A 25,285-nucleotide genomic window follows, 5' to 3' on the forward strand; every position below is an offset into this window, starting at 1 on the left:
GACGAGGAGGGACAGTTGGTTCCAAGATCCTGCGATTCAGATCTCAACAGACGCCAGATGTTTTGGTTGGGCGACTCCGATAGGCAACCTTTATTACCAAGGAACTTGGTCTCAGAACATCAAGCATCAGTCCTCAAATTTCAGAGAACCTTATGCGATATGGAAAGCCTGTTAGAAGTCAGTAGACAGTAGCAGGAATCGACATTTAAAAATATTCTCTGACAATATCACAGCAGTAGCCTTTGTTCGCCACCAAGGAGGAACAAGGCTTACTTCTCTAAAGTGCTGCATGCAAAAGATATACAGTTGGGTGGAGCAGCATGTTTTCCCCATCCCAGGAAGTCACCTGAAAGGAACCCTAAATCCAGAGGCCGATTTTGTCAGTCGCCAAACACTGGGTCCAGGAGTGGGGTCTCTTTCCCAGGAAGTTTTTCAGAGCTTGATAAACAAATGGGAGGTCCCTCAAATAGATCTCATTGTAACGAGAAAAAAAATCACAAATTTTTCTCCCTCAATCCATGAGATAATCCTACTTCAGTGGATGCGTTGACACAGAATTGGGGCCACAAGCTAGTACGTATATTCATTTCCTCTAGTTCCTCCTATTCCCCTTATTTACGAAAAATGTCCTTTGATTGTTGTAGTCTCGTTTCAGCCCACGAGGAGACGGTTCTCTCTTCTGCAGAACTTGAGCATCCAGGAAATGGTACATCTTCAAACCCTTCTAGATTTTTTGACCTAGGTTCCATTAACCTATCAAAATGTATCATCATGGACACTGAAAATTTCATACTTTTAGGGAAGGGCCTGTCAGAAAGGGTGATCCAAACCTTGCTGTCTAGTAGAAAAGATACTACCAACTAGATTTACTTTTAAAGTGTGGGGAAAAGTTGCATCATGGTGTGGCTAAACAAGGCTCCAATCTTCAACTCCAAATCTTAATTCTTGACTTTCTTCAAGATGGACTGGACATGGGCCTTTCCCCTAGCACATTAAAGCCTCATGTCCACGGCTAAAATAACATTTAAAATCCGCAGTGTGATCCGCACCCCATAGGGATAAGACGCCCACAGTCTAAACTGTGAATGGCATCTTATACTAAATTTTGGACTGTCTGCCTCTGTGAACAAGTGATCCGCGCCCCATGGGGATGCATTGGACACCAATAAATACCTGCGGATGTCATTTTCCCCTGAGGCGCGGATTGCGTGTTCAGGAAAACACCCGCAGCATGCTCCATTTTAGTGCGGGGCTCCCGCAGGCTTCTATTGAAGCCTATGGAAGCCATCAGGATCCGCGGCACACCCGCAGCTGAATTTCTGCTCTCCGGCGCGGAAGAGCAGGAGTTTAAAAAAAAATAAAAAAATAGAGTGCACGCGCCGAGCGCATCTGCTGGGCCGAAGAAAGAGGATCCATCCGCGACGGAGGGAAAATCTGCAGTGTCCAGACAGGTAAGTAATTCTTTTTAGGCCTCATGTATGCGGGAAAGGAGGGACCCGCTGCGGGATTCTGCATGAAGAATCTGCGGCGGGCCTGATTTTCCCCGTGGACATGAGGCCTAAGGGTCCAGATAGCAGCACTCAGTGCTTTTTACAATACAACGCTCTCAGATCACATGGATTTCTAGGTTTCTGAAAGCGGCAGATTAAAACCTAGAATTAAGAATCTATTTCCATCTTGGAATTTGCACTGGGTCTTTAAAGCCTCAGCTTCGGCTCCCTTTGAACCTTTTTAGATTTCTTTTCAATTAGAGTCTTAACACGAAAAAGGGTTTTTCTAGTTGCCATAACCACAGCAGGAAGAGTGAGCTTCAGGTTTTATCAATTCAGGAGCAATTTTGTGGGGTCACTGAGAATAAAGTTGTAAATGAAACCCCTTGTTCTTACCCAAGGTAGCATCATCTTTTCATAGATCTCATAATCCCCTCCTTCTTTGCTACCCCCAAAAATGACTAAGAACGTAGTTTCCACTGTCTCAATGTTCGAACAACAGTTCTCCGGTACTTTAAATCCACAAGCCGGTGGAGGCATAACGAAAATTTTATTCATTTAATTCTTCGGCCGAGTGAAAAAAAAGCGTCCAAGAGCTCCATTTTCAGATGGATTCATCTGGGTGATGTTAATGCATACAAAGCTTCAATAAACCAAATCTTGAGGGCCTTAAAGCCCCTTCTACTAGAGCCATGTCCACTCCATGGGCAGAACAGGCCTCCGCTTCTGTGAGTCAGATATGTAAAGCGGCCGTGTGGAAGAAATGACATCCCTTCACCAAACATTACAGGCTGGATGTTCCGGCAACTGACGACCTGACCTTCGGACACAAAGTCCTTTCCGCAGTAGTCCCTTCCTAATTTAGTTTCATTGGTACTTCTCTGGTGGTGCTGTCATAGAGACGACTGGGATAAGAGTAATTGGGCTCACCGGTAATCTGGTTTCCGGGAAGTCTCTGCAAATATATATATATTTTTTGCCAACGTGTATTCTGCAGTTTTGGTTCCTATCCTTGTCTGAGGAGGGTGGGGGCTTTCAACATCCCTGTGTTTTTCCTGTACTATCAGGAGGAGGTAATCTCAGGTGGTATCATATAGACTTCCAGGAAATCGGCTTATCTATGAGTCTACTTCCTCTCCTCCAGTAACGAGCTATGTGAGGTCTTGTTTTTTTGCAGAAAAAGTTGTAGTTTTTAGTTGTTACCATTTTGAGGTACATGTGACTTCCGCTGGCTCTTCATCGCATTTTTTTTTGGAGGCGAACAAACGAAAGATAACGATTCTGGCTGTGTTTTTTAAAAATTATTTTTACCGCGTTCGCCATGCGCGATAAATTAAAATATATTTTTGGGTCTTTATAAAAGTGGTAATACTTATGATTATGTTACTTTCTTTTTTAGCTTTATATTTTTGTATTTTATCCATATAAAAAGGGTTTTGTAGGGAAAAGTGTATTTTTTTGTAATTGGATTTTTTTTTTCTATGAAACTTTTATTGAACTTTTTTTTTTGTTTTACACTCCCCCAGGAGAACTTGAAGATGCGATAATTAGGATAATTAAGTATTTTATAAATTAATACTTGCATAATGCATCTACACAATGCCTGTAATGTCAGCCGATTCGACTCTGGTGGAGTTAGGCCGCCTGCAGATGAACTGGTCGGATTCCGCATGCAGGATCCCGCAGAGGAATCCAACCCTGTGCCCGGCCGGTGACCCTGTGTGCTGACCGGAATCTTCCTAATCTGGTGGTCCGGCCGGCACACATGCGCAGTACAGATTTTGCTGCACCATCACTAGGCGATAATGCAGACACTGCGACCTTTCCGCAAAGGTGAATGCGGAAGGGCCACAGGTCGGACGGCTTCCAATGACTTCAATGGAAGCCGTCTGTATGGAATCTGCCTAAAAGTAGAGCATGCTGCGATTTTTTACTCTGCAAGCGGAAAATCAGAACTGATTTCTGCTCGTGTGCAAGAAAAATCGTTTTTCCATTGCATGCTATGGGCGGTATGTGTTGCAAAATCCAGAGGCGGATGCCTGCTCCGGATTCCGCAATCCGCCTGTGTGCGTGCAGCCTAACATGGGAGACACTGAGGCGCCTTTGTCAGGTCTCCTTCTGCCATGAGAACCCATTGGTACCTTGTGATCGCATTGCGGTGTTGCGACAGGTAACAGGGAGCTCCTCCCCCCTGTCAGCTGCTGCAGTTGCTATTGGCTGTCGCACGTAAGGGTGCCTGTAGACGGAATGACTACACTTAGATAAGCAGATAGGCGGCTTATGGTAACTTTAGTGCGCTGAATTCAAATATGATATTGTTTTTTTCTGCCACGTAAGGTTTCCCAGTTATGGGGAATAATGTAATCCAATTGTCGTTATATTGTAATTTTTGGAAATCTGCCTATACAATTAATCCAGTCGGCTCGCTATTAACAAAAGTGATTGTGCAACTATTTCACAATCACTGTTACAAACCGCGCGCTGACTGAGCACTATAAGGGTAGGTTTATGTAACGTATAGGGCGGAAACACTGCGGATCATCCACCAGTAAGATGTAATTAATGATCTGTGCTTTAGAGGTCATTGGTTAGACTAAAGAAAAGAATCAAAATCAGAAAACAAAAATACATATTTGGTATCTCTGTGTCCGTAAAAGTCCGATCTATCAAAGTGACGCATTATTTACCCCGCACGGTGAACGTTGTCTAAAAAAAGAAAAATAGGAAGCCAGAAATGTGCTTTTTTGGTCATTCTGTCTCCAAGAAAAAATGCAATATAAAGTGATCAAAAAGTTGTATGTATTCCAGATTGGTACTACCGCAAACTACAGGAAGTACCGCAAGAAATGAGCCCTCGCACAGCTACGTGGACGGAAAAATGTTAAAATTATTGCGCGCCAAAGATAGCGGCAGAAAATGTTTTTGAAAAAATTAAATATCTTTCAAAAAAAAAGTACAGCAAAAAAAAAACCTACATAAGTTTGGTATCGCAGTCATCGTACCGACTCAGAGAATAAAGTTATCAGGTCATTGTTGCTGCAGTTTGTACACCGTAGAAACAAGACGCAACAAAAGATGGCGGAATGTCGTTTTTTTTTTCCATTTTATTCCACTTAGAACTTTGTACTATTCATGAGGTAAAAAAAGGGGGAAATAAAAGGGGTATTGCGGTCATGAAAGGGTTAAACTAACAGAATGGTGCCTGCCGTGTTGGTACAGTATCTGGGGCCACGCTTGTATATACAGGCTGAGGTAACTTGTGGGGCCACGCTTGTATATACAGGCTGAGGTAACTTGTGGGGCCACGCTTGTATATACAGGCTGAGGTAACTTGTGGGGCCACGCTTGTATATACAGGCTGAGGTAACTTGTGGGGCCACGCTTGTATATACAGGCTGAGGTAACTTGTGGGGCCACGCTTGTATATACAGGCTGAGGTAACTTGTGGGGCCACGCTTGTATATACAGGCTGAGGTAACTTGTGGGGCCACGCTTGTATATACAGGCTGAGGTAACTTGTGGGGCCACGCTTGTATATACAGGCTGAGGTAACTTGTGGGGCCACGCTTGTATATACAGGCTGAGGTAACTTGTGGGGCCACGCTTGTATATACAGGCTGAGGTAACTTGTGGGGCCACGCTTGTATATACAGGCTGAGGTAACTTGTGGGGCCACGCTTGTATATACAGGCTGAGGTAACTTGTGGGGCCACGCTTGTATATACAGGCTGAGGTAACTTGTGGGGCCACGCTTGTATATACAGGCTGAGGTAACTTGTGGGGCCACGCTTGTATATACAGGCTGAGGTAACTTGTGGGGCCACGCTTGTATATACAGGCTGAGGTAACTTGTGGGGCCACGCTTGTATATACAGGCTGAGGTAACTTGTGGGGCCACGCTTGTATATACAGGCTGAGGTAACTTGTGGGGCCACGCTTGTATATACAGGCTGAGGTAACTTGTGGGGCCACGCTTGTATATACAGGCTGAGGTAACTTGTGGGGCCACGCTTGTATATACAGGCTGAGGTAACTTGTGGGGCCACGCTTGTATATACAGGCTGAGGTAACTTGTGGGGCCACGCTTGTATATACAGGCTGAGGTAACTTGTGGGGCCACGCTTGTATATACAGGCTGAGGTAACTTGTGGGGCCACGCTTGTATATACAGGCTGAGGTAACTTGTTGGGCCACGCTTGTATATACAGGCTGAGGTAACTTGTGGGGCCACGCTTGTATATACAGGCTGAGGTAACTTGTGGGGCCACGCTTGTATATACAGACTGAGGTAACTTCTGGGGCCACGCTTGTATATACAGGCTGAGGTAACTTGTGGGGCCACGCTTGTATATACAGGCTGAGGTAACTTGTGGGGCCACGCTTGTATATACAGGCTGAGGTAACTTGTGGGGCCACGCTTGTATATACAGCCTGAGGTAACTTCTGGGGCCACGCTTGTATATACAGACTGAGGTAACTTCTGGGGCCACGCTTGTATATACAGGCTGAGGTAATTTGTGGGGCCACGCTTGTATATACAGGCTGAGGTAACTTGTGGGGCCACGCTTGTATATACAGGCTGAGGTAACTTGTGGGGCCACGCTTGTATATACAGGCTGAGGTAACTTCTGGGGCCACGCTTGTATATACAGCCTGAGGTAACTTCTGGGGCCACGCTTGTATATACAGCCTGAGGTAACTTCTGGGGCCACGCTTGTATATACAGCCTGAGGTAACTTCTGGGGCCACGCTTGTATATACAGCCTGAGGTAACTTTTGGGGCCACGCTTGTATATACAGGCTGAGGTTACTTCTGGGGCCACGCTTGTATATACAGCCTGAGGTAACTTCTGGGGCCACGCTTGTATATACAGCCTGAGGTAACTTCTGGGGCCACGCTTGTATATACAGCCTGAGGTAACTTTTGGGGCCACGCTTGTATATACAGGCTGAGGTAACTTCTGGGGCCACGCTTGTATATACAGGCTGAGGCAACTTCTGGGGCCACGCTTGTATATACAGGCTGAGGTAACTTTTGGGGCCACGCTTGTATATACAGGCTGAGGTAACTTGTGGGGCCACGCTTGTATATACAGACTAAGGTAACTTGTGGGGCCACGCTTGTATATACAGGCTGAGGTAACTTCTGGGGCCACGCTTGTATATACAGGCTGAGGTAACTTCTGGGGCCACGCTTGTATATACAGGCTGAGGTAACTTTTGGGGCCACGCTTGTATATACAGGCTGAGGTAACTTGTGGGGCCACGCTTGTATATACAGACTAAGGTAACTTGTGGGGCCACGCTTGTATATACAGGCTGAGGTAACTTGTGGGGCCATGCTTGTATATACATGCTGTGGTAACTTCGGGGGCCACGTTTGTATATACATGCTGAGGTAACTTGTGGGGCCACTCTTGTATATACAGGCTGAGGTAACTTGTGGGGCCACTCTTGTATATACAGGCTGAGGTAACTTGTGGGGCCACACTTGTATATACACGCTGAGGTAACTTGTGGGGCCACGCTTGTATACACAGGCTGAGGTAACTTGTGGGGCCACTCTTGTATATACAGGCTGAGGTAACTTGTGGGGCCACACTTGTATATACACGCTGAGGTAACTTGTGGGGCCACATGCTGAGGTCAGTTCTACACTCGACCGCTTGGGGAGTGCTAGTCCACGGCCGGGGTCAGTATGCGGTCCCCCTCACATGCCGACTGTGTACACCGAAGGAGAAGTGAGCGCGCCACACCCTGTCCACCGCGCAGAGCACACCCCCCGCCTCCCCGCTCATTACTATAGGCCTGCAGGCCGCGGCTCTCCCATAGGCTCTGGCCCGGGACTCCCGCCCTCCGCCTCCTCCTTCCCTCACAGACATTGCCCACCAAGTTGTGGAGCGAGCGGCACGGGGCGCCGTCTGACTGCAGCCGGGACGGGGAGTGGACGGCTGTGTGCCTACAACTTGTGGGACTACAACTCCCAGCACTGCTGGGACGGCTACACTCACCACAGAATCAAGCCCCCCTACGGGGAAAGCTTCGGAGAGAGCCGGGCTGTGACGTCATCAGGTTTTGCTCTAACTTTCTCGACCTCCGCAGTCGTGAGTTCGAGTCCCACCGAGGACAACATCTGCCTGTTCTACCTCAGGTCTGTCACAGGTTTTATTTGCTTCCTAAACCTAGTGCTAATTAACTTAGATTATTTATAGGCTATACTTTATGACTGCTTCTTGTCCTAGTTTACTTAAAAGTCCTGGAAAGTCCTTGCTCTTCTCTAATGACTGGGGTGACGCGCAAAATACTTGCTGGAGCTAAATTGTATTACTTTCTGTTTACCGTCCAGTAAATTTTGGGCATATTGCCATTTTTTTGAGGCTTTAATTCACTTGAAAGCGAGGCGTAACCTGAGGTGACCGCTTGGGGAACGGGGTGAAAGTCTCTTCAGGGTTCACACTTTGGCGTGGTGGCGACACGGCACGGGCTGCGCTGACAGGAATATTTTCATCCCCCACGAGGTTCTTGGAAGCGGTTTTGTTTACGTCGCCTCGTGAAGTGTCGGCTTTACGTTACATAGTCAAGAAATGTTTGCAAGAAGAATAATGATTGTGCAGGGTGGGACGAAACAGAACTGGTATCCCGAGTCGATGACTAAGAAGTCTCCGTGGGAAGATAAGCCGCCACAGGAAGGGGTTAATCCTAAGATGGTACGTCGCTAATCGTCTCTCCTGTGGAATCCTGGGATGGGGTGGCGGTATGCAAACAGTGGCATAAAACGGACCCTGACTTTATATACGCCAATTGTTTGTAGAGGATCACGCCATTTATTATATGCAGACGCGTGTTTCTGTAACGGATTATATCCGTTTTTACCGTTAAGCTGGCTTTAACAGCTTTTGTAGCGACTGTGAATAGTCGCTCCACGTTGAGGTAACTCTTTAGATAAGTATCGGCCCAAACCAAAGCCTCTGACTGCACCCGCCTGGAGGCGCAGGGCATCATCTCCGTATTCCTAGGCCGTCCTCATTACCTTGTTTAAAAAAACTAAAAAAAAAAAAACTTTTACAAAGGTGGTTTTGTGCATTGGATTATTACAGCCGCTTCTCAGGAAGCCCAACTGATGTCACCTTTAGGCCGGGCTTTCATGGCCGTAAGCAGAACCCGCTGCGAGCCCGGCCATGACCTTGCATACAGCCGCTGCGCCTGCCCGCGTCCTCATGCAGGCAGTCATGCGCAGCACACCTGGTTTTTGTTTATATTTCCCGGCGCTACGCAATGACGCGGATACCCACAGCCCATAAAATATAGAACAATGGACTCTATCACTTATATAAAATAGAACATGCTGCTCTTTATTTTTTGCTTGCAGATTACGCAATTCCAACCTGCTAATGTGAGCGGAACTACGTAAGGATGTTCCGATCACGTAAGGAAGATTATCGCCACGGGGAGCACAATGCATTAACGCCCATGACAGGCAGCCTAAGTCAATGCAATTGATTGCCTGTGTATTACCGCAGATCATACACTGGCAAAATCGGCAATTGAAATCCAGTCACAGGAGACCGGCCTATATACACTGTCTCGGGAATGCCGTGGAACTTCTGCAAGAATTGACATGCTGCAGAATTGAATTCCGCGCTGCATGTCCGTTTTCATGCGGCTTGGCTGCAGCATGTGGATGAGATTTTTGCAGAATCTTGTCCACTTTGCTGGCTGATCCCAGGATTAGGCGCTGCGGGCGGAGTTTCCTTGCGGTCATTCCGCCCTGTGTGAACCCAGCCTTACAGAACAGTTAGATCAGAAAATCCAGTGTTTTTCCCTTTACATATGTACAGGATTTGCTTTTATCCCCTTCAGTTTAATAGTAAATGTTTCCACTGCAGAGAAAAACCGTAAAGCATTTCCGCAACATGTGATCGCGCCATTAAAGGGTTTTTTGGCAATGGGTAAATAAACTTGGCAAGTTTTGTATTAAAGGACATAAACTAAGTTATGGTGCCGGGAGCCAAAGATTGTTGTACTCGTTCCACCCCCCTTCTGTGAAGTCCGCATGTGAGCTGAAAACTTGGAAGTTTATAAGATAGCTTGATACTTTTCACACCGCTATGCGGGCGCTATCTGAACGCGTTCGGTCATCGCGGAGAACAAGTGAGTAAATAAAACCCCACAACCCTCCGCTGCGCCGTCAACACCCGGAACAGTATCGTTTATGGAGTTTTACTGACTGCGTCCCTTTAAACCTGCTCTTCCAGGAATAATAGAAACCGTGTAAGACGGTCTAATGCGACCAGATTTGAATTGCGGATTCCACAATCGCCGTTCGCACAGACAATCCATGGTAAAATGCGGGCATTAAAAGCCGTGTAGCTTAGAATTTTCCTTCATACCTGCGAGAGGAAGAAAAACCGCAGCATGCTCTATATTATCACAGATTCGCACGGATGGCCTCCATTGATGTCAGTGGATGCATGCAACCCGCAGACCATACGCAATTAAAATTGCGTATGGGCTGCGGGTACCCACATCGTCGCAGGAAATACAAAGAAAAACAAGTACTGCGCATGACCGCCTGCGAGCCTCTGCAGTCATACGCAATATAGTTACTTGACAGCCTCACAGCTGGCATCCACTGGGGGCCTCCCATGTGCGGAATCTGCTACGTACTCTTGGCCACGGATTGGGGAAGATAAGATCTGGAGATCGGTGCTGGGTCACCTCTGGGGTCTGCACCTAGCAAACCTGTGTGACATATCCATAAGTCTGAAATGGGGATACCCCTCTAACAATACTGATGTGTCCACACTGTTCTTGAAACTTGTTATATAGACTCATTCTGCAGGATACTAATTCAATACAAAAAAAAAACCCGTTTCGGCGCGGGACAACCCCTTTAAGTTTGTCCCAGAAAACCCATTTAAATGGTTGAGGGGTAATACCTGCTGCTCTGCCAGCACTTATTTGATGTCTGTCCAGGTTTCAGTTTTTTGGCAATTTTCCGATATCCAAAATAAGTTACGTTTCTTTTAATAATCTTGTATAGTGACATCATCGTGTCCGGACGTCTTTGAAATCGCAATCCTAATAAATTATAGAGTAGGTCTGTGAAAAAATGGAGGACTGCTTGATGCTACTGAAAGCTTCCCACCGACCTCCTGCAGTGGAGACCAAGCCCGGCTGCCTGAATGATGGGACCCAATAATATACTAAACTTGTCATACTGTCCTCCCATACATGCCAGGACTTTTTCTTCCGCTTTTTTGAGTTTGATCTGCGACAGAACTTTTGACCGGAGGCTCCAACGTAGATGTGAATCCGGCCCTTAGTATTAAGGCTTTTCTATCTGATATCTAGTTAATTAATGACCTTGTGAACATTGGCTCCTATCCCACATGCAAAATTTCCTATTGAAGCTAAAGGTAATTAAATGGTTTTCAGCGTGTGCTAGGTAACCAGTCCGCTCCGGGCACAATAGTGTGTGCGTCAATTTGTCAACAAAGAAGGACCTTCTTGGGGTCCTGTTATACGGGCCGACTGTCGGGCCCTCAGCGTCCCACAGTCTTCCCAACAGTAATCGCTCAGTGAAGGGAGGTGGAGCGCGCTGGAGATCACTTCCGGCCGCCCCCCTCCATTCACAGCAAACAGGCCGTCGATCATAGATGAACAGTCTGTTTACACGGGCCGATCATCGCCTGGCTTTTATGCCTGCGCGACAAATTAGTGTTCATTCTGTAGGCGTTTACACAGATTATCGTTCAGGTTACCAATATCTGAGCGAATCGCTCCATGTAATAGGCCACTTGCATAACACACTTTGCAGCTTATTATCTAACACAATGTAGCATTTTGCATAACAAGGGACCCCATAATTTGCATACTAATACACACACTTTGTCATTTTCAATTCTTCATATGGGAGATACTTTGATCCAAGTTTAATACATTTTCTGCCACTGTCTAGGTGTAAATTTCCACCAGTGTTAGTTTCATTGCACGCCCGAAACCTCATTGTTGGTCGCTGCACAACAGTTGGTGGATGCAAGCGGATCATCCTGGTTTTTCTGTTCAATGGGAGTGTAGCTCATAGTAATAGACTTATGTCCACGGGCGGATGTTTGCTCCGGATTCCGCAGCAATAAACCTCCATAGCATACTATGAAAAAATGGTTTTTAATGCACAAGAGCGAAAACTAATTGCGGCTTCCGCTTGCAGATGAAAGATCAAAGTGTTCTCCATTTTACTGCAGTTTTTGCATGGACGGCCTCCGTTGAAGTCTCAATAAAAGCCGGACGGGCGGCAGGTTCCACGGGAAAAGCAGGAGTTAAAAAAAAAAAAGTCACTTCCACACACATTCGTAGTACAGAACTTCAAGACACGGACAGGTTTGCAGGATCATCGGCCATGGGCACGGGTGGATTCCATGCGGAATTCCCCATGCAGAATCCATGCATGCCTGTGGACATCAGGCCTAATGGAGATCTTTTTGCTACCTGGAGATCCACATTAGATGCATTGAACGTGGCCACATCGGCATGCAATCAGTGTCTGCTGATGCAGGAAGGATTTGGAGTAGTGGACTTCCAGTGCTTGACTGCTCCTTCAAGAAAGGATGGTTTGGATTCGTTGGCAATCCTAGATTGATTGCACACTAATTACTGTTGACTGTTTTTTTTTTTTTTGTAGTAATGGAGGTTTCTGGTGATCACATCAGCACCAACCTGATTGACTAGATAGGCGTTTGCTGGAACTAGTCAGGGAAGACTGACGAGATTCAAGTGCAAATTTCTACTACTTGGCATTTATAAGGATATGAGATGAGATGAAAGGCAGCCCACAGGGCCGGGTCCGCACTGCCAAGGACTTGTTGGTCCACACGCAGCAGTAACAAAGACCCCTTTTTTTAATCTTCTAATTTTACCTATAAGTTTTGCCTTGCTTATATTTATTCTATATAGCCCATTGTGATCCTTCCCTTTTTATATGGCGCCACCATGTTGGAAAATCAGTCTGAAAGTTGGCCATATACTGGTATATTGTAGTGTACTTGGCAGTAATATTACACCATGCAGTCTTTAGGGGCCAGTTTGTATATGGGATGCACTGACAATCCCGTCTGTGGGAACCAGCACGGTGGATATTTCCTTTTCTTTCCCACGAGGTATCGGACAGCGGCTCTTCTACAGAAATACCATGTTCTAAGAGTAAAAGGGAATGTCTAGAAGGACCCCTTCTATCAACCAGTAAGGCCCATAAGTCTGTGTGCGCATTGCATGGCCGGCCCGATGAGTTCAGTGGGTAGCGTGTAATGCTTATTTTCCCCTGCGGTGGTTTTGACCTTGCGGCTGGATGTCCCCGTCGGCTTACGGTCCCGCCACCCCTTTTAACGACAAAGGACTGTCCAAGGTGGAGAACCACGTTAATTTCCATCTGCTGCAATGCGTTGGCAGATCTTCATGGGAATAGTGGGTTGTTTACTTGCGGACACATTTGTACAGCCGGTACTCCATTATATCTGTTCCAATGTTTAAACATGGCTGAATACAATGGATAATTCCCGGACAAGAGCCGCTACATTGTAGGTATTCTCTTAGTAGGCAGGGTTATGTTACATAATACACAATTGTTTCCGCATTTGTGTTTGCCGAAATTGATTTTGGTCGTGGATAACACACAGAGTTTCATGGGAGAAGTTCTACCCTCTTTATTAAAGCTCCTCCATAAAGAAATTCCCCCTCTATTAAGCCAAGCTGAAACAATTCCTTCTCGGAGTAATGACGTAGCCTAATGTGTGTGTTATGCCTGCGGGCGTCACCTTTGGACTATACAGATGGCGATCCTAGTAGTGACGTTGCACCCAGGCATAGTACAAGGTACCATTACAGGAGCATTACACCCTTCCATAGGTTAACACTTACTTTCCAAGTGTATTTAGGGAAGAAGTATGTCTTGGCAGTTGTGTAACAGCATTTGTCATCTTAACCCGTCCTGATTTTCTTCTTCTGTATTGCACAGGCTCTGCAAGGAGTCACATGTCTTATAATGCATCATAAGATGCTTAAAGGCTTAGTCCATGGCATAACTGAACTCTCTTCTTACGTCTCGTGTAAGACATCCACTACCTCTTGTACTCTTCATCACACTTCTGGTGAGGGCTCTGGAATATAGGAAGCTTTTTGCAAAGGGTAAAGACCCTTTCCTATTATAGGGGTATTACCATGTCAGCTAAACATGGCTAAGACAGAAAGACCACTAAAGACGAGGTGGCTAGTCTGATGGAAACGGCATGGCTCGCTGGGCTTCGCTGTTTGAGTAACTCCATTGACTTCTATAGGAGGTAGAGTAGGTAGTATGGAGCAGAAGTGAAACTGAAACAAACTGATCTGTTTTTTCCCCCATTGATTTCAATGGTTTTTCAGTAAAAGTGAATGCTTTGTTTGCTTTAGTTCAGTTTTCTTTCTTGATGCAAACTGAAGCTAACAGATCAGTAAAAAAAAAAGGGATGGTTAGCTGCTATATGCCAGTTAGATAGCCGCTATGATCCATTTCTTAATGGATTTGTGTTTTAGTTTGGTTGACCTGTAGCTGTATATTAGAACCGCACATGTGCAGCCATGGCGTACCGTACACAAAGCGAATCCTTCTGTAGCATCGCCTCATAGCGTACAATGTTAGGCAGAGTTCACACCTGCGCTGGAAGCTCCGTTCACAGGTTCCCTCACAGATTCGGCACAGAATAGTAGAAGAAATAGCTCTGCATGCAGGCAGCACTTTGTCTTCTGGTAACATGCCGGCCAACTGAGCGTAAACAGAACGGACGCCATTATAGTCTAAGGGGTCTGTTTGGCCTGTTCAGTTCTGTCATAAGATAGACCTATTCGGCCAGGGGATTCTGCTTTGCTGCTCCCCGAACAGAGCAGGATAACTGAGCCCCGACCGCAGATGTGAAGGCAGCCTAAAAAAAACAAAAAATGAAAGGGTCCATTCCATCCAGGTTACTTTTTTTGAAAAGGGGGGAGGGGGGGAATCGCTCCAAGTCCTATATTTTTTTTGCATTCTTCAAAACTCCTCGCCCATTGTTTTCAATGGGATCGTAAAACACGTCGCCTGCAGGGCGATGCAAGGTTTTCCATTGAAAACAATAGGAAATACTTGCCAATCCTCATACGCGCTCGAAAGCCGCACCAAGAATCGCTACTTCACCGAAGTGATGAGAGGCGCTTTTGCCAGAAAAATGCCTTTCATTGGTGTAAAAACGCACGTTGGCGAGCATGATGTGGGGCCAAGTTTCGTGGCCCCGTATCGCACTCGCCCGTGTGTAGGTATTCTCACACAACTATTTTTGGGGGGAAAATCCTGCTGCAGTTTTTTGAGCCAAAGCCAGAAGTCCAGAAGGTAGTTATAGAAGTCCTTCCTTGTTATATATCATATTATGCTTCAATTTAAAGAGACTGTTACCTTCTTTTAGCTCTATGAGCTACGTTTATGGGCTGAATCCAGGGATGTCTTATACTTGTCTTCCCCATCAACGCCAGAAGTCTCTTGCGAACCCCCGACTCAGCAGGTCACCTTTGTTTAGCCCTTAAAGTTAGCTCATAGGGCTAAAAGTAGGTGACAGATTCCTTTTAAATCTATTTTTTAGTTTGGGCTAAAAAATTGCCACAGAAACTACAGCGGTTTTCCCCCAAAAATGACTGAAAGCACTCTAAAAGGAAAGGCGCCGTGATGCGTCCTCGAGTCTTCTGTCAAAACCTTACAAATGTTACATTCTTTAAGGCCTTGCTCCTGAGTGATGCGTGACTATCGGAGCCCCCGGTCACACACCTACTGTCACATTCGGTTATTATAGTCGCCCTGAAGCTGCCATTGGACCCAAAAGGGAAGGGTATAAATTAAAGCTTGTCCGGTTTTGGGAAGTAGATGGAACAGAACGGCACTTGTGTGCGACCTGATGGCGGTTTTGTCTCGTTGGATTATTTACCAGACTGACTTTTCTTCTAAAGCCGCCAATAAATGTTTTGTCTTCTAATTGTTTCTGGGAAATGTAGCAAAATATTAGCAAAGTGTTTCTTGTTGAGTCAACCGAGCTTTTAACTCTTGACGTGCCGTCAACTTATTCTGGTATTTGTGTCTTCTAGTCAATAATATATCATGTAAAGGTTGATGTGTAGAAACCGTACGTAGCCACTACTGGTCATCAATAAGGTGTTGTACGGAAGGGGCACCTATACACGAGACGACCGCCCAACTATCACTCTCATATTTTACATAGGAGCAGAAGTTGTTCTGGGGATGAAGGCGGAGCAGGCCAATGATCATTTCGCACCCTCCCCCCGCCTGCCTCCATTCATAGTAAACAGGCAGTGATTTATAGATGAACAACTGCCTGTTCACACGGCGCAACAGTCGCTTGGTTTTCAGTTCTGCTAAAAGCCAAGCAACCCCTGACAAGTAAGTGATATCCTGCTCAGTGTCTTGGCGGCCACATGCGCTCCTTAAGGCCGGATTCACATGAGCGTGTTTGCACATGCATTATGCAGTGAATGGAACGCGTTGATTTCAATGAATCGGTTCACATGCGCAGATTTTTTTGCACATTTTGGACTCGCCAAAATTAAAACAAAAAAACAAAAACGCAGCATGCTCCTTCTTTCCTGCACATTTGTGCACCAAAAGTCTCCACAGAAGTCAATGGAGATGCGTAAATGCACACGAAATACGCCAGGAGATGCGTGAACACTGTGTAATCAAGCAGGAAAAAGAACACAGCTTGAACTTATTAGGCCGGGCTCAAATGAGCGAGTCGGATTCCAAGTGCAGGAGGCCCGCAGGACTAGAAGTACCGGTAGAAAACTGTGTTTGGAGAAAAATCCATCTGCCTCTGCAGTATTTAAACCCAATATTTTCCAAATGTATGTAATTTGCACATTTCTTTCTGTTGCCTACATGGCGCCAACATCTTCCCCAGCGCTGTACACACCTTTCCAGCAATGACATGCGTTCACCTTCTGCGGCTCATCAGAAGCCGATCTGAAACCCTTACTGATATCGTATCGAGCCAAATCCACTCATAAGGTCGTAGTATGTGCGCACGCATAATAAGCGGCGAATGGCTTCAATAGAAGGACACGGATTTTCATTGTTCCTTTCAAACTTGCATATTTTTATTGCATATATTACGCACGTAAAAAAAGAACATTTTATTTTACTACATATTCCGCGCATACAGCCCTATTGTTTAGTATGGATGCCTTCGGAACGCTGATCATACACGACTACATTGTGTTTGCACAGAATTTTTTATGCGTGTTGCTAAGAAATGGGAATTCAAAAATGCCAGGAAGCCGGTACATGATGGCGTGTGCGTAAAATGCGCTGTTCAAGTACAGCCAAAAACACAACAATACGCAGGGATACACTGTACCCTCCGCTAGTAAAACGCTGCGATTTCTACGCAGCGTAACGTATGGTCATGTGAGCCCGGCCTTTGGCCGGTGCTAACCGAACAGATTTGCGTTGCGGAATCCACGGTCGGCATCCGCACCAAATACCATTAGGTGCATGCATTGTAAAAATGCTTTTTTCTACACACTTGCGGAATGGAAATCCGATTTCCACAAGCGGAGGAAAAATCTCAGCATGCTCTATTATCATGAGGATTCCGCACGGACGGCTTCCATTGAGGTCGATGGAATCCGTCTGACCCGCAGCCCTCCCGCAATTGACAATCCGGATGCCGTGTCGTTGCCTAGTGACGGTGTGAGGGGGAAAATACATCTGTACCGTTCATATCCAACGGCGAGCCGTCCAGATACATTCGGCTGCTCCTTTTTGTTGTTTTGCTTTTGCTGGCTTTTCTTGTTGGATTTTTTTTTTTGCTTTTTGTTTCTTTTTTAATGATACTTTCATAGAAACATTTGAGTTGCTCTCAGCAAGTTTTGTGTGTTTTGTTACTTTTCCCCAGTTTTGCTGTTTACTATGTATCCCATGTTCTACTTGTGGTGGTTGCACCCGGCCGAGGAGGAGGAGGAGGAGAAGCCGTTCTCATACTTGTGGTTCGGTTTTGCAGGAAATGGTGTAAAGAGTTCAGTGCCGCACTGAAGAACCCTTGAGGTGGTTGCGCTGTACTTGGCATGGGTGGCACTTGGCTCACGCGGCTGCTGTGCCATTGTTAATGTGTAATGTTCTGTGGCATATTTTACATGACTAAATGAGTGTCAGCAAAACACTGATCCAACCAGTCCTCGTTTGTTTGGAGCGATTATAAAGCTTGTTAGCGCTTCTGTTTCACTTCCGTGTAATGAACTAATTGATAAAAGGACGCGGCTGTTTCTTTCAGTAGAGCAGATGAACTCATCTCAGATAGCTGGCGACGGAGGTGACATTTATTAAAACCATGGCAGTGAGATCAGGAGCCGCCGCACAAAGGATCTGAATCAGACCAACACAGATTAATGCGAGATGTGTGTGTCTAAATAGGCCGTTGGCTTCTTATGCTAACGAGAGGAAAGGACTGACGACCACTTCCACCTATATCCAGTGCGGAGACCTAGCAGTAGGAAGGAAGTTGGGGCACCATCTGTCACCATCAACTGACAGTGTAGCCGCACCGAAGATGGCAACCCTCTAAACATTTTTTAGCACGTGAGTGCGATGCGAGGTTTCCCTTTGGAAACACTATGCGATCCCCAGCTGTGGCGGAGGATCACTACCTCCCTGACGCAAAAACGCCTCGCCACCCGCGAGGAAATCGCACATAATGCACTCGCCCGTGTGAAATTAGCCTTGGCCTGCTTGACACAAGCGTATTAAAGTGTATTTTTGTGCCTACATTACGGACACGTACCTCAGCCCTAACGCTGGTCAACTGACCCAAACTGTCAGCATCGCAGGGACCTCTGATGCTGGGAGTTCTGGTCAGGAGACCTGCAGTCGGATTGGGGTACTTATCCGTAAAGCGGGCACAAAAATGCAGGTGAGGTTGTCATAGGTACATCTATGGTCGCACTATATCTTGTGTGTCCTGCTTTGTGTATATATTATCTTTTTGATAGTGTTTGCTTGTCGTTACGTATGTCTAATTGATATTAACACCTCTGATCGCATCCGTTCCTGTTCGGAAACCGTGATGTCTCCGCCAAAAGTTGGTGAAAGCAGACTAGTAGGCATCATTCTTCAGCCGGCTGCTTACGGATATCCGTCCGGTGATTGATGGCCTCACCCGTGTGACGTCTTAATGTCATTAGCCGTGTATTAAATAAGGATGTCCTGAAGGCAGCCGCTTGACATGGTGAAGGATTTCGCGTTCATCCGGCGACAGTCACTGGTGCCGCAGAGACGCATTTAAAACCCATCTCCAGCTATTACCAGCCGCTACACTTCTGCAGAGAGATTTATCGGTTCCTGAGGGCTTTTAGACACTTTTGATGGTTTGAATGAATTCTTTTATTCCACAAAATGCAGAAGTAAAAAATGTGAATTTTCACTGCCATCTAATTGCAGCATTTGGCGGTCTTCAGCCTTGTGTAAATGCGCGTTCTCTCCTGACTCTACTATAGGCCACACAATCCAGTAGGGGGCCCTTTACACATTTTTTTCAATGGTTTTAAATACATGTTTGGAAAAAAATTAAGCTGTGTGTCTCAAGCATTTTTATTATCACTTTTTATAGTATTTTTTTATTTATTTTGTAACCTTTTGAAAGATAATTTTTTTTTCTGCCATTATTTCAAGTGCTATGGAGAAGCCAATGGGAGGAATGTCAGAAAAAAAACAGAGCATGCTATATTTTGGGGAGAAAATACTCTAAAAAACTAAAATTATGTAGATTTACACACTTGATAATTTGCTATTGACCTTAACATTTGACTGCAATGTTTTGTCCAAAAAAAGCTGTCGGGGGTACATCTTCATGTAGTGAAAATGCTGCTGAAAATTCTGCATCCAAGACAGTCAAAATTCACAGCATCCGTGCGGATTTTGGCTCAAAATCAGCTGTTTGCAGTAGACCCCACGCTCCCCTCCGAAGTCTTTGTGCTGCCAGCGCTTCTTTCATCGGGCACTCGGCAGCCTCTAGTGAGCGCCGCACCGCTGGTCAGGTAATGCCACTTTAATGGCTCTGCGCTCACTAGAGGCTGCCGAGTGCTCATGCCCATAGGTGGGTGAGATTTCGCATGCGGATTTCGGCGGCGGATGGCCTGCGGAAACTATTTTTAATTGTTTGCAGGAGATCATGAATGCAATGGTATTTCCGTGCAGATGCACTGCGGATCATCTGCGCTGAAAAAAATCCGCAACCCAATCTCCTTAATTGCTTTTTAATCCTCAAATCCGCAGTTCATCTGCAATTGTATTTCCAGATTCACTGCGGATCGGCCGCACCCATTGACTTCTATCGAGCCCGTCCACACGGAATCTGCACTGAAATGAAGCTGCAATTGGTTTTCTGCACCAAACGGTCCGCAAATCAAATCTGTTGCGGATGGCAATGCTTCCCCATGGGCACTTTGAATTGTGGATTCCGCAAATCAAATCCGCCCATGGACATTAGGCCTAAGGGTCCGTCTAGACATGCCAATATGTCTGTGAGTGAGTGAACGATGTTCGAGTTCTACAGGAAGATACAACGTTGGCTCGTTCAGATGGAACACAAAACGGCAGGTTGTTGGTTTTGTTGTTTTTCCAGAATTGACTGTTAAATGTTATTGTGTCCGTAATAATGTAGCATGTCGTATAAGGAGTCACCAGCTTCATGCTGTAAACCATAAGGGAGATGGTCTTATCTGGCCCGGCATAGGAAGTGGCAGGAAGGCGGCATCTCCTGTGTGGTTTCCTATATACTATATATGACACACTCCGTTTATACTGACACTGTAACATTTGGCTGTCAATTCTGGAAAATAATAAAAACTTCTTGCCGTCTTCTGTTCCGTAGTTCATGGCTACAAATGTGTTACAAATGTTTTCGGAAAGGAAAATAACCTTTCCCATGTGTCTCCTTTCCGGATACAAAGCCTCCACCCGCTTTCCACAACTATAAATGGAGAAAGATTAGATTCTTCTTTTCTTTTTTTTTTCCCGGGTTAATTACATGTAAGAATGCCATTCTAATGGGAAAGGTCGTGTCATTTTCTGCGGCTCGTAAATAATGGTTATGCTGTCTATTTGGTGTATCTTGCGATATATCGGTAACATATTTTTTTTGCACATATGTATATCTTTGAGTGCATACAAAGCCTGTCTGTAGTTTGCCAGCACAAAATTAATGTAACGGAGTTTCACGCGCGATATCTGACAGATTGCGATATGATCAGTTATCACGCATGAAAAGAACACATTGGTTTTAATTTGTTTCCCGCTTGGACCAGTGTTCTGAGATTGAAAAATCGCTGAATGTCCTATTTTTAGGTGATTCTGTGTCAGAATTCTGTAATGCAAATGTATTATTGCTGCTGTTAGCGATCGTAGGCCATGGCAGACTCAGATGCAATTCTCAGGTTGTCTTCGCAGCCTGACAGCTCTCTGCAATGACATCAAGCACCCTCCCTTCGTGATCGCCCATCCTTTGTGAACCCTTTACATGCTGCAATCAATATTGATCACAGTATGTAAGGGTTTAACAGCGAGGATCGGTGTTCTCACCAATCCCTGCTGTTGCAATGGGGAACCCTGCTGTCAGTCACAGCCAGCAACTGCTGCAGCAGATGGCACGGGCACAGCTTCTGAGCCCGTGCCATCCATAGGACGTACATTTACGTTCTTTTTTTAGGGCTGGGCAATTAATCAAATTAATTCACCTATTCAGTGCTCCACGATTCAGAATATTGTTTCATGTCGGTGAGAATCGTGCAGTCTATACAGGCTGCATGATCGCCAACGAGCTGGTGAGGGCATTGCCAACCCGTCCGCACGGACACACAAGTGAGATTCTCGCGTAAAATGATATCCGTCCTTAAGTCATGCGTCTGATTGTTTTTCTCTTCTTTTTTTGCAGCTGACCGTCTCTTCGTCCTTCTATGTCTCCACACGTGGTCCGTCATGTAAAGTACTCCCCTACGTATACCGGATCCTCCGTTCTATAGAGCTACATCTGAGACAGGATGAGAAAGTTACGAAAAGGACTTTTGCTGGTTTTCTACAATTATAATCGGATTGTGTAGAATATACAAACGCAGCCGCCATTGGAAAATGAAGGAAATAATGTACTGGTCACCCAAGGAGGTCGCTGACTGGTTGACAAAGAGAGGTCTACAAGAATACTCCGAGACCTTTAAATCTCTCAATGGCCAAGGATTGCTCAGGTTAACACAAGGGGATTTTAAAAAGCCGCCGCTGTCACGCGTGTCATCCGATAATGGACGGCAGTTGCTGGAGATGATAGAGACCCTGAAAATCGAGAACCACATAGAGGAGCATAAGAACGGACACGCGAACGGACATATTTACATCAAAGATGATATCAATTCCAACAATCATAGTTTCACCAGCAAAGCCAAGAAAAACGGGATGCCAAACGGAGTTCGGAAAGAGATGATAAAGATTCCCATGCCCGAGGTGGATCGTTCCCAGGCGTTTCCCAACGAGTGGAATAAAACCTTAATAGCCTTCCTCTACGCACTTTGCTGTTTTATCTTCACCACGGTGATGATCTCTATTGTCCATGAACGTGTGCCTGATAAGACCGAGGAAGGTCCGCTCCCGGATGTGTTTTTTGACCATTTTGACCGGGTTGCGTGGGCCTTTTCCATTTGTGAAATTAATGGATTGATTCTTGTGGCACTATGGACGCTCCAATGGTTATTTCTAAAGTACAAGTAAGTAAAAAGTCATGAACAAAACTTTTGCAAGGATAGTTTCTTGTATTTATTACAAGTCAGATCCACATATTCCTCCGCAGGGCAATGACTACATATCCGTCTTTATCTTGTGTTTCCTCGACTAGCAGGTTTCACACTCGTTCCGTTTTAATAGCTTGCAGAGGATCTTGTGATAACTACGTGCACTAGAAAATAAACACGTTAGGCTTATTTACTTGGACTGGCTTTACGCACGCTGGTCTAAGGCCGGCTGCACACCAACGGGTCGGATTACGCATGTGGAAGCCCACAGCGGAAGCCGACCCTGTCCCCGGCCCACGTCCGTGAATTAGCTTTACTGCAGGTTGTCCGCACGGCTCTCTGTAGGACATGCGCAGTACAGGTCTATTTATTTATATATATATTTTTTTTTTTTAAATGCCTGCTTTTTCTGAGGTCGAGGCTCCGCGTCACTGCTTAGCGATGACGCAGAATCATCGACCTCTCAATTACGGAAGGGCCACAGGTCGTCTGCATGGAATCCGCGAAAAATAAAGCATGCTCACGGAAATTCACAGTTTGAGCGAACATGAGGAGACTTGATTGGTTTAAATTTGTGCGGAATGCAGCGGATCGTCCGTGTGAAGTCTAATGCAGATTCCGCAATTCAAAATTGTTTGTAATCCTGCGAGAATCTGAAGATTACACTATGCAACACAAGTTTTGTAGCGGATAAGCAAATAGGCGGCTCATAGTAACTTTAGTGCGCTGAATTCAAATATGATATCCGGTTTTTTTTCTGCCACGTAAGGTTTTCCAGTTATGAGGAATAATGTAATCCAATTGCTGTTATATTGTGTTTTTTTGAAATATGCCCATACAATTAATTCAGTAGGTTCACCATTAAGCTTGCTTAATAAAAAAATAAACTGATTGCGCAACTACTTCGCAAACACTGTTAGGCCTCCTGTCCATGGGCGATATTGCATTGCGTTACTCGCGATAATCTAGCCGCGAGTAAAGCAGTGCACACTTTCCACAGCATTGCTATGGAAAGTGCAGCGTCTACAAGCGGAGAATCATATCGTGACATGCTGCGATTTGTCGCGATTCTCCTCGGTGAGTCTAGCGGTCAGGCTCACCGCAGAGAACTGACAGCTCTCCCGTGCTCTCCGGGGGCGAAATATCGCTAGCGGTATTCCGCCTCGTGCATGAACAGGGGGCCTTACACAGTGTGTGCCGAGTTTATGTAACATATAGGGTATGTTTCCATGTGGTGTAAACACTGCGGATCATCCACCAGTAAGCTGTGATTAATGAACTGGGTTTTACAGGTTATTGATTAGACTAAATACATGTTTGGTATCTCTGCGTCTGTAAAAGTCCGATCCATCAAAGTAATACATTAATTACCCCGATTTGGTAAACGTCATTCGAAAAAAAAAAATTGGGACCGCCAGAAATGCGCTTATTTGGTCATTCTGTCTCCAAGAAAAAAATCAATAAACAGTGATCAAAAAGTCATATGTATTCCAAAATGGTACTAATACAAACTACAGGACGTCCCACAAGAAATAGGCCCTCGCACAGCTACGTGGACGGCAAAATAACAATGTTGTTGCACACAGAATATGGCGGCAGAACATTTTTTAAAAATTAAATGTCTTTGGAAAAAAATAAAAGTAGTACAGAAAAAAAACTAAAGTTTGGTTTCATAGTATTCGTACTGACCCATAGATTAAAGTTATGTCATTTTTGTTGCAGTATGTGGCCCGTAGAAACAAGACGCACAAGAAATGGTGGAATTCCCTTTTTTTTTTTTTTTCATTTTACTCCATTTAAAACTTTTTTAAAGTTTTTCAGTACATTAAATGGCACCATTGAAAACTACAACTTGTCCTGCAAAAAACAAGCCCTCATACAGCGACGTTGATGGATAAATAAAGGAGTTAACGATTTTTTTAAAACAAAAAAAAAAGCTTGGTCCCTAAGGGGTTAAATAACTTGAACATGAGACGTGCTGCTGCTATTCAGTTTTACCAGTGGAATCAGCAGGTTTTAGTTTTACAGAAACATCAATTACTTTCTGTTGCAAAAATATTTTTTTGATTTGTTGCCCAGTGTTATCGTTCAGTGTAAATGCGTGGATAGACTGAACCACGATGAGGACTTGTTCGCTTCTCCTTCACCATTCTGTTTCTGCATGCACAAAACTGAATGACGTACCGTTCCGTGTAAAAGCAGAGGAAGAGGTGTCGCTGCGGCGACTTGTTGAAAAGGTAAATTATTGCGACATTTAGGTTCCGTAATATTTTCTTGTATCGGCTGGGCCGTCTCTCCAACACATCTGTGGCTCGACGGACCGTCCCATGTAAAAGCACCCTCAGTAAATTCTGCACCCATCTACCAGAGACATACGTATTAAGAGATGCAGCACCTCCATGCGCCAAATGACAAACCTATTAAAGCTAGGAGGCAGAGTCATTATTTTGTACGCCAGTTTCTAGCATAGACTGTACCAAAAGTGATGGGTGCTCTCGGCCATGCCTTCTAAAGCTAGGCCCCATTCACTTTTTAAACAAGCGGTGGGGTGCTGAGTGCAAACTCCAAAAGTCGCTGTATTGTCATATGCACCAAAACTGAGTAATGTGGATTTCATAATTCTGGTGACCAGGGGTTCCTAAATAGGCCCCATTGTCTGGCTTCACTTCTTAAGGTGCCCATACACCTTCAATAACTTGGACAAACTGTTGTCTTCTGATGTTGTTTCCCCCGGCTCTCCGGTACACAAAGTTTTGCTCAGCCGAATGTTTGTGTATTTAGCGAGTGAAGCTTGTTCCACACACATGATCGTGGCTTGTCTCTCAGGGAACAACTAATCGGATATCTTTCTACTTGAAACGGTTGTAAGTCCAGTTCTAACATGGCTTTTTGGTCTTGCTTTTCACAAAAAGAATTTTACCTTTAAAATGACACCTACAGTGCATCTGTAGGTGCGTTAG

At 45.3% G+C, this 25,285-nt stretch overlaps 1 protein-coding gene across 3 annotated transcripts in view; it reads left to right on the forward strand.

Annotated features, from left to right (window-relative positions):
* SGMS1 (sphingomyelin synthase 1) overlaps positions 1 to 25,285 on the forward strand; it is a 257,624-nt gene that overhangs the window by 205,969 nt on the left and 26,370 nt on the right. For 2 of the 3 annotated variants that reach the window (XM_066600773.1, XM_066600774.1), the window contains exon 3: positions 21,482 to 22,301. In XM_066600773.1, coding sequence (XP_066456870.1) covers positions 21,676 to 22,301 — 626 coding nt within the window. In that variant the 5' untranslated portion in view covers positions 21,482 to 21,675. Of the gene's footprint in view, positions 1 to 7,362; positions 7,642 to 21,481; positions 22,302 to 25,285 lie in introns of those variants that run through there. The other variant, XM_066600772.1, reaches the window with a different exon arrangement.

Source organism: Eleutherodactylus coqui, chromosome 4, assembly GCF_035609145.1.
Source record: "Eleutherodactylus coqui strain aEleCoq1 chromosome 4, aEleCoq1.hap1, whole genome shotgun sequence".
NCBI classification, from domain to species: Eukaryota; Metazoa; Chordata; class Amphibia; order Anura; family Eleutherodactylidae; genus Eleutherodactylus; species Eleutherodactylus coqui.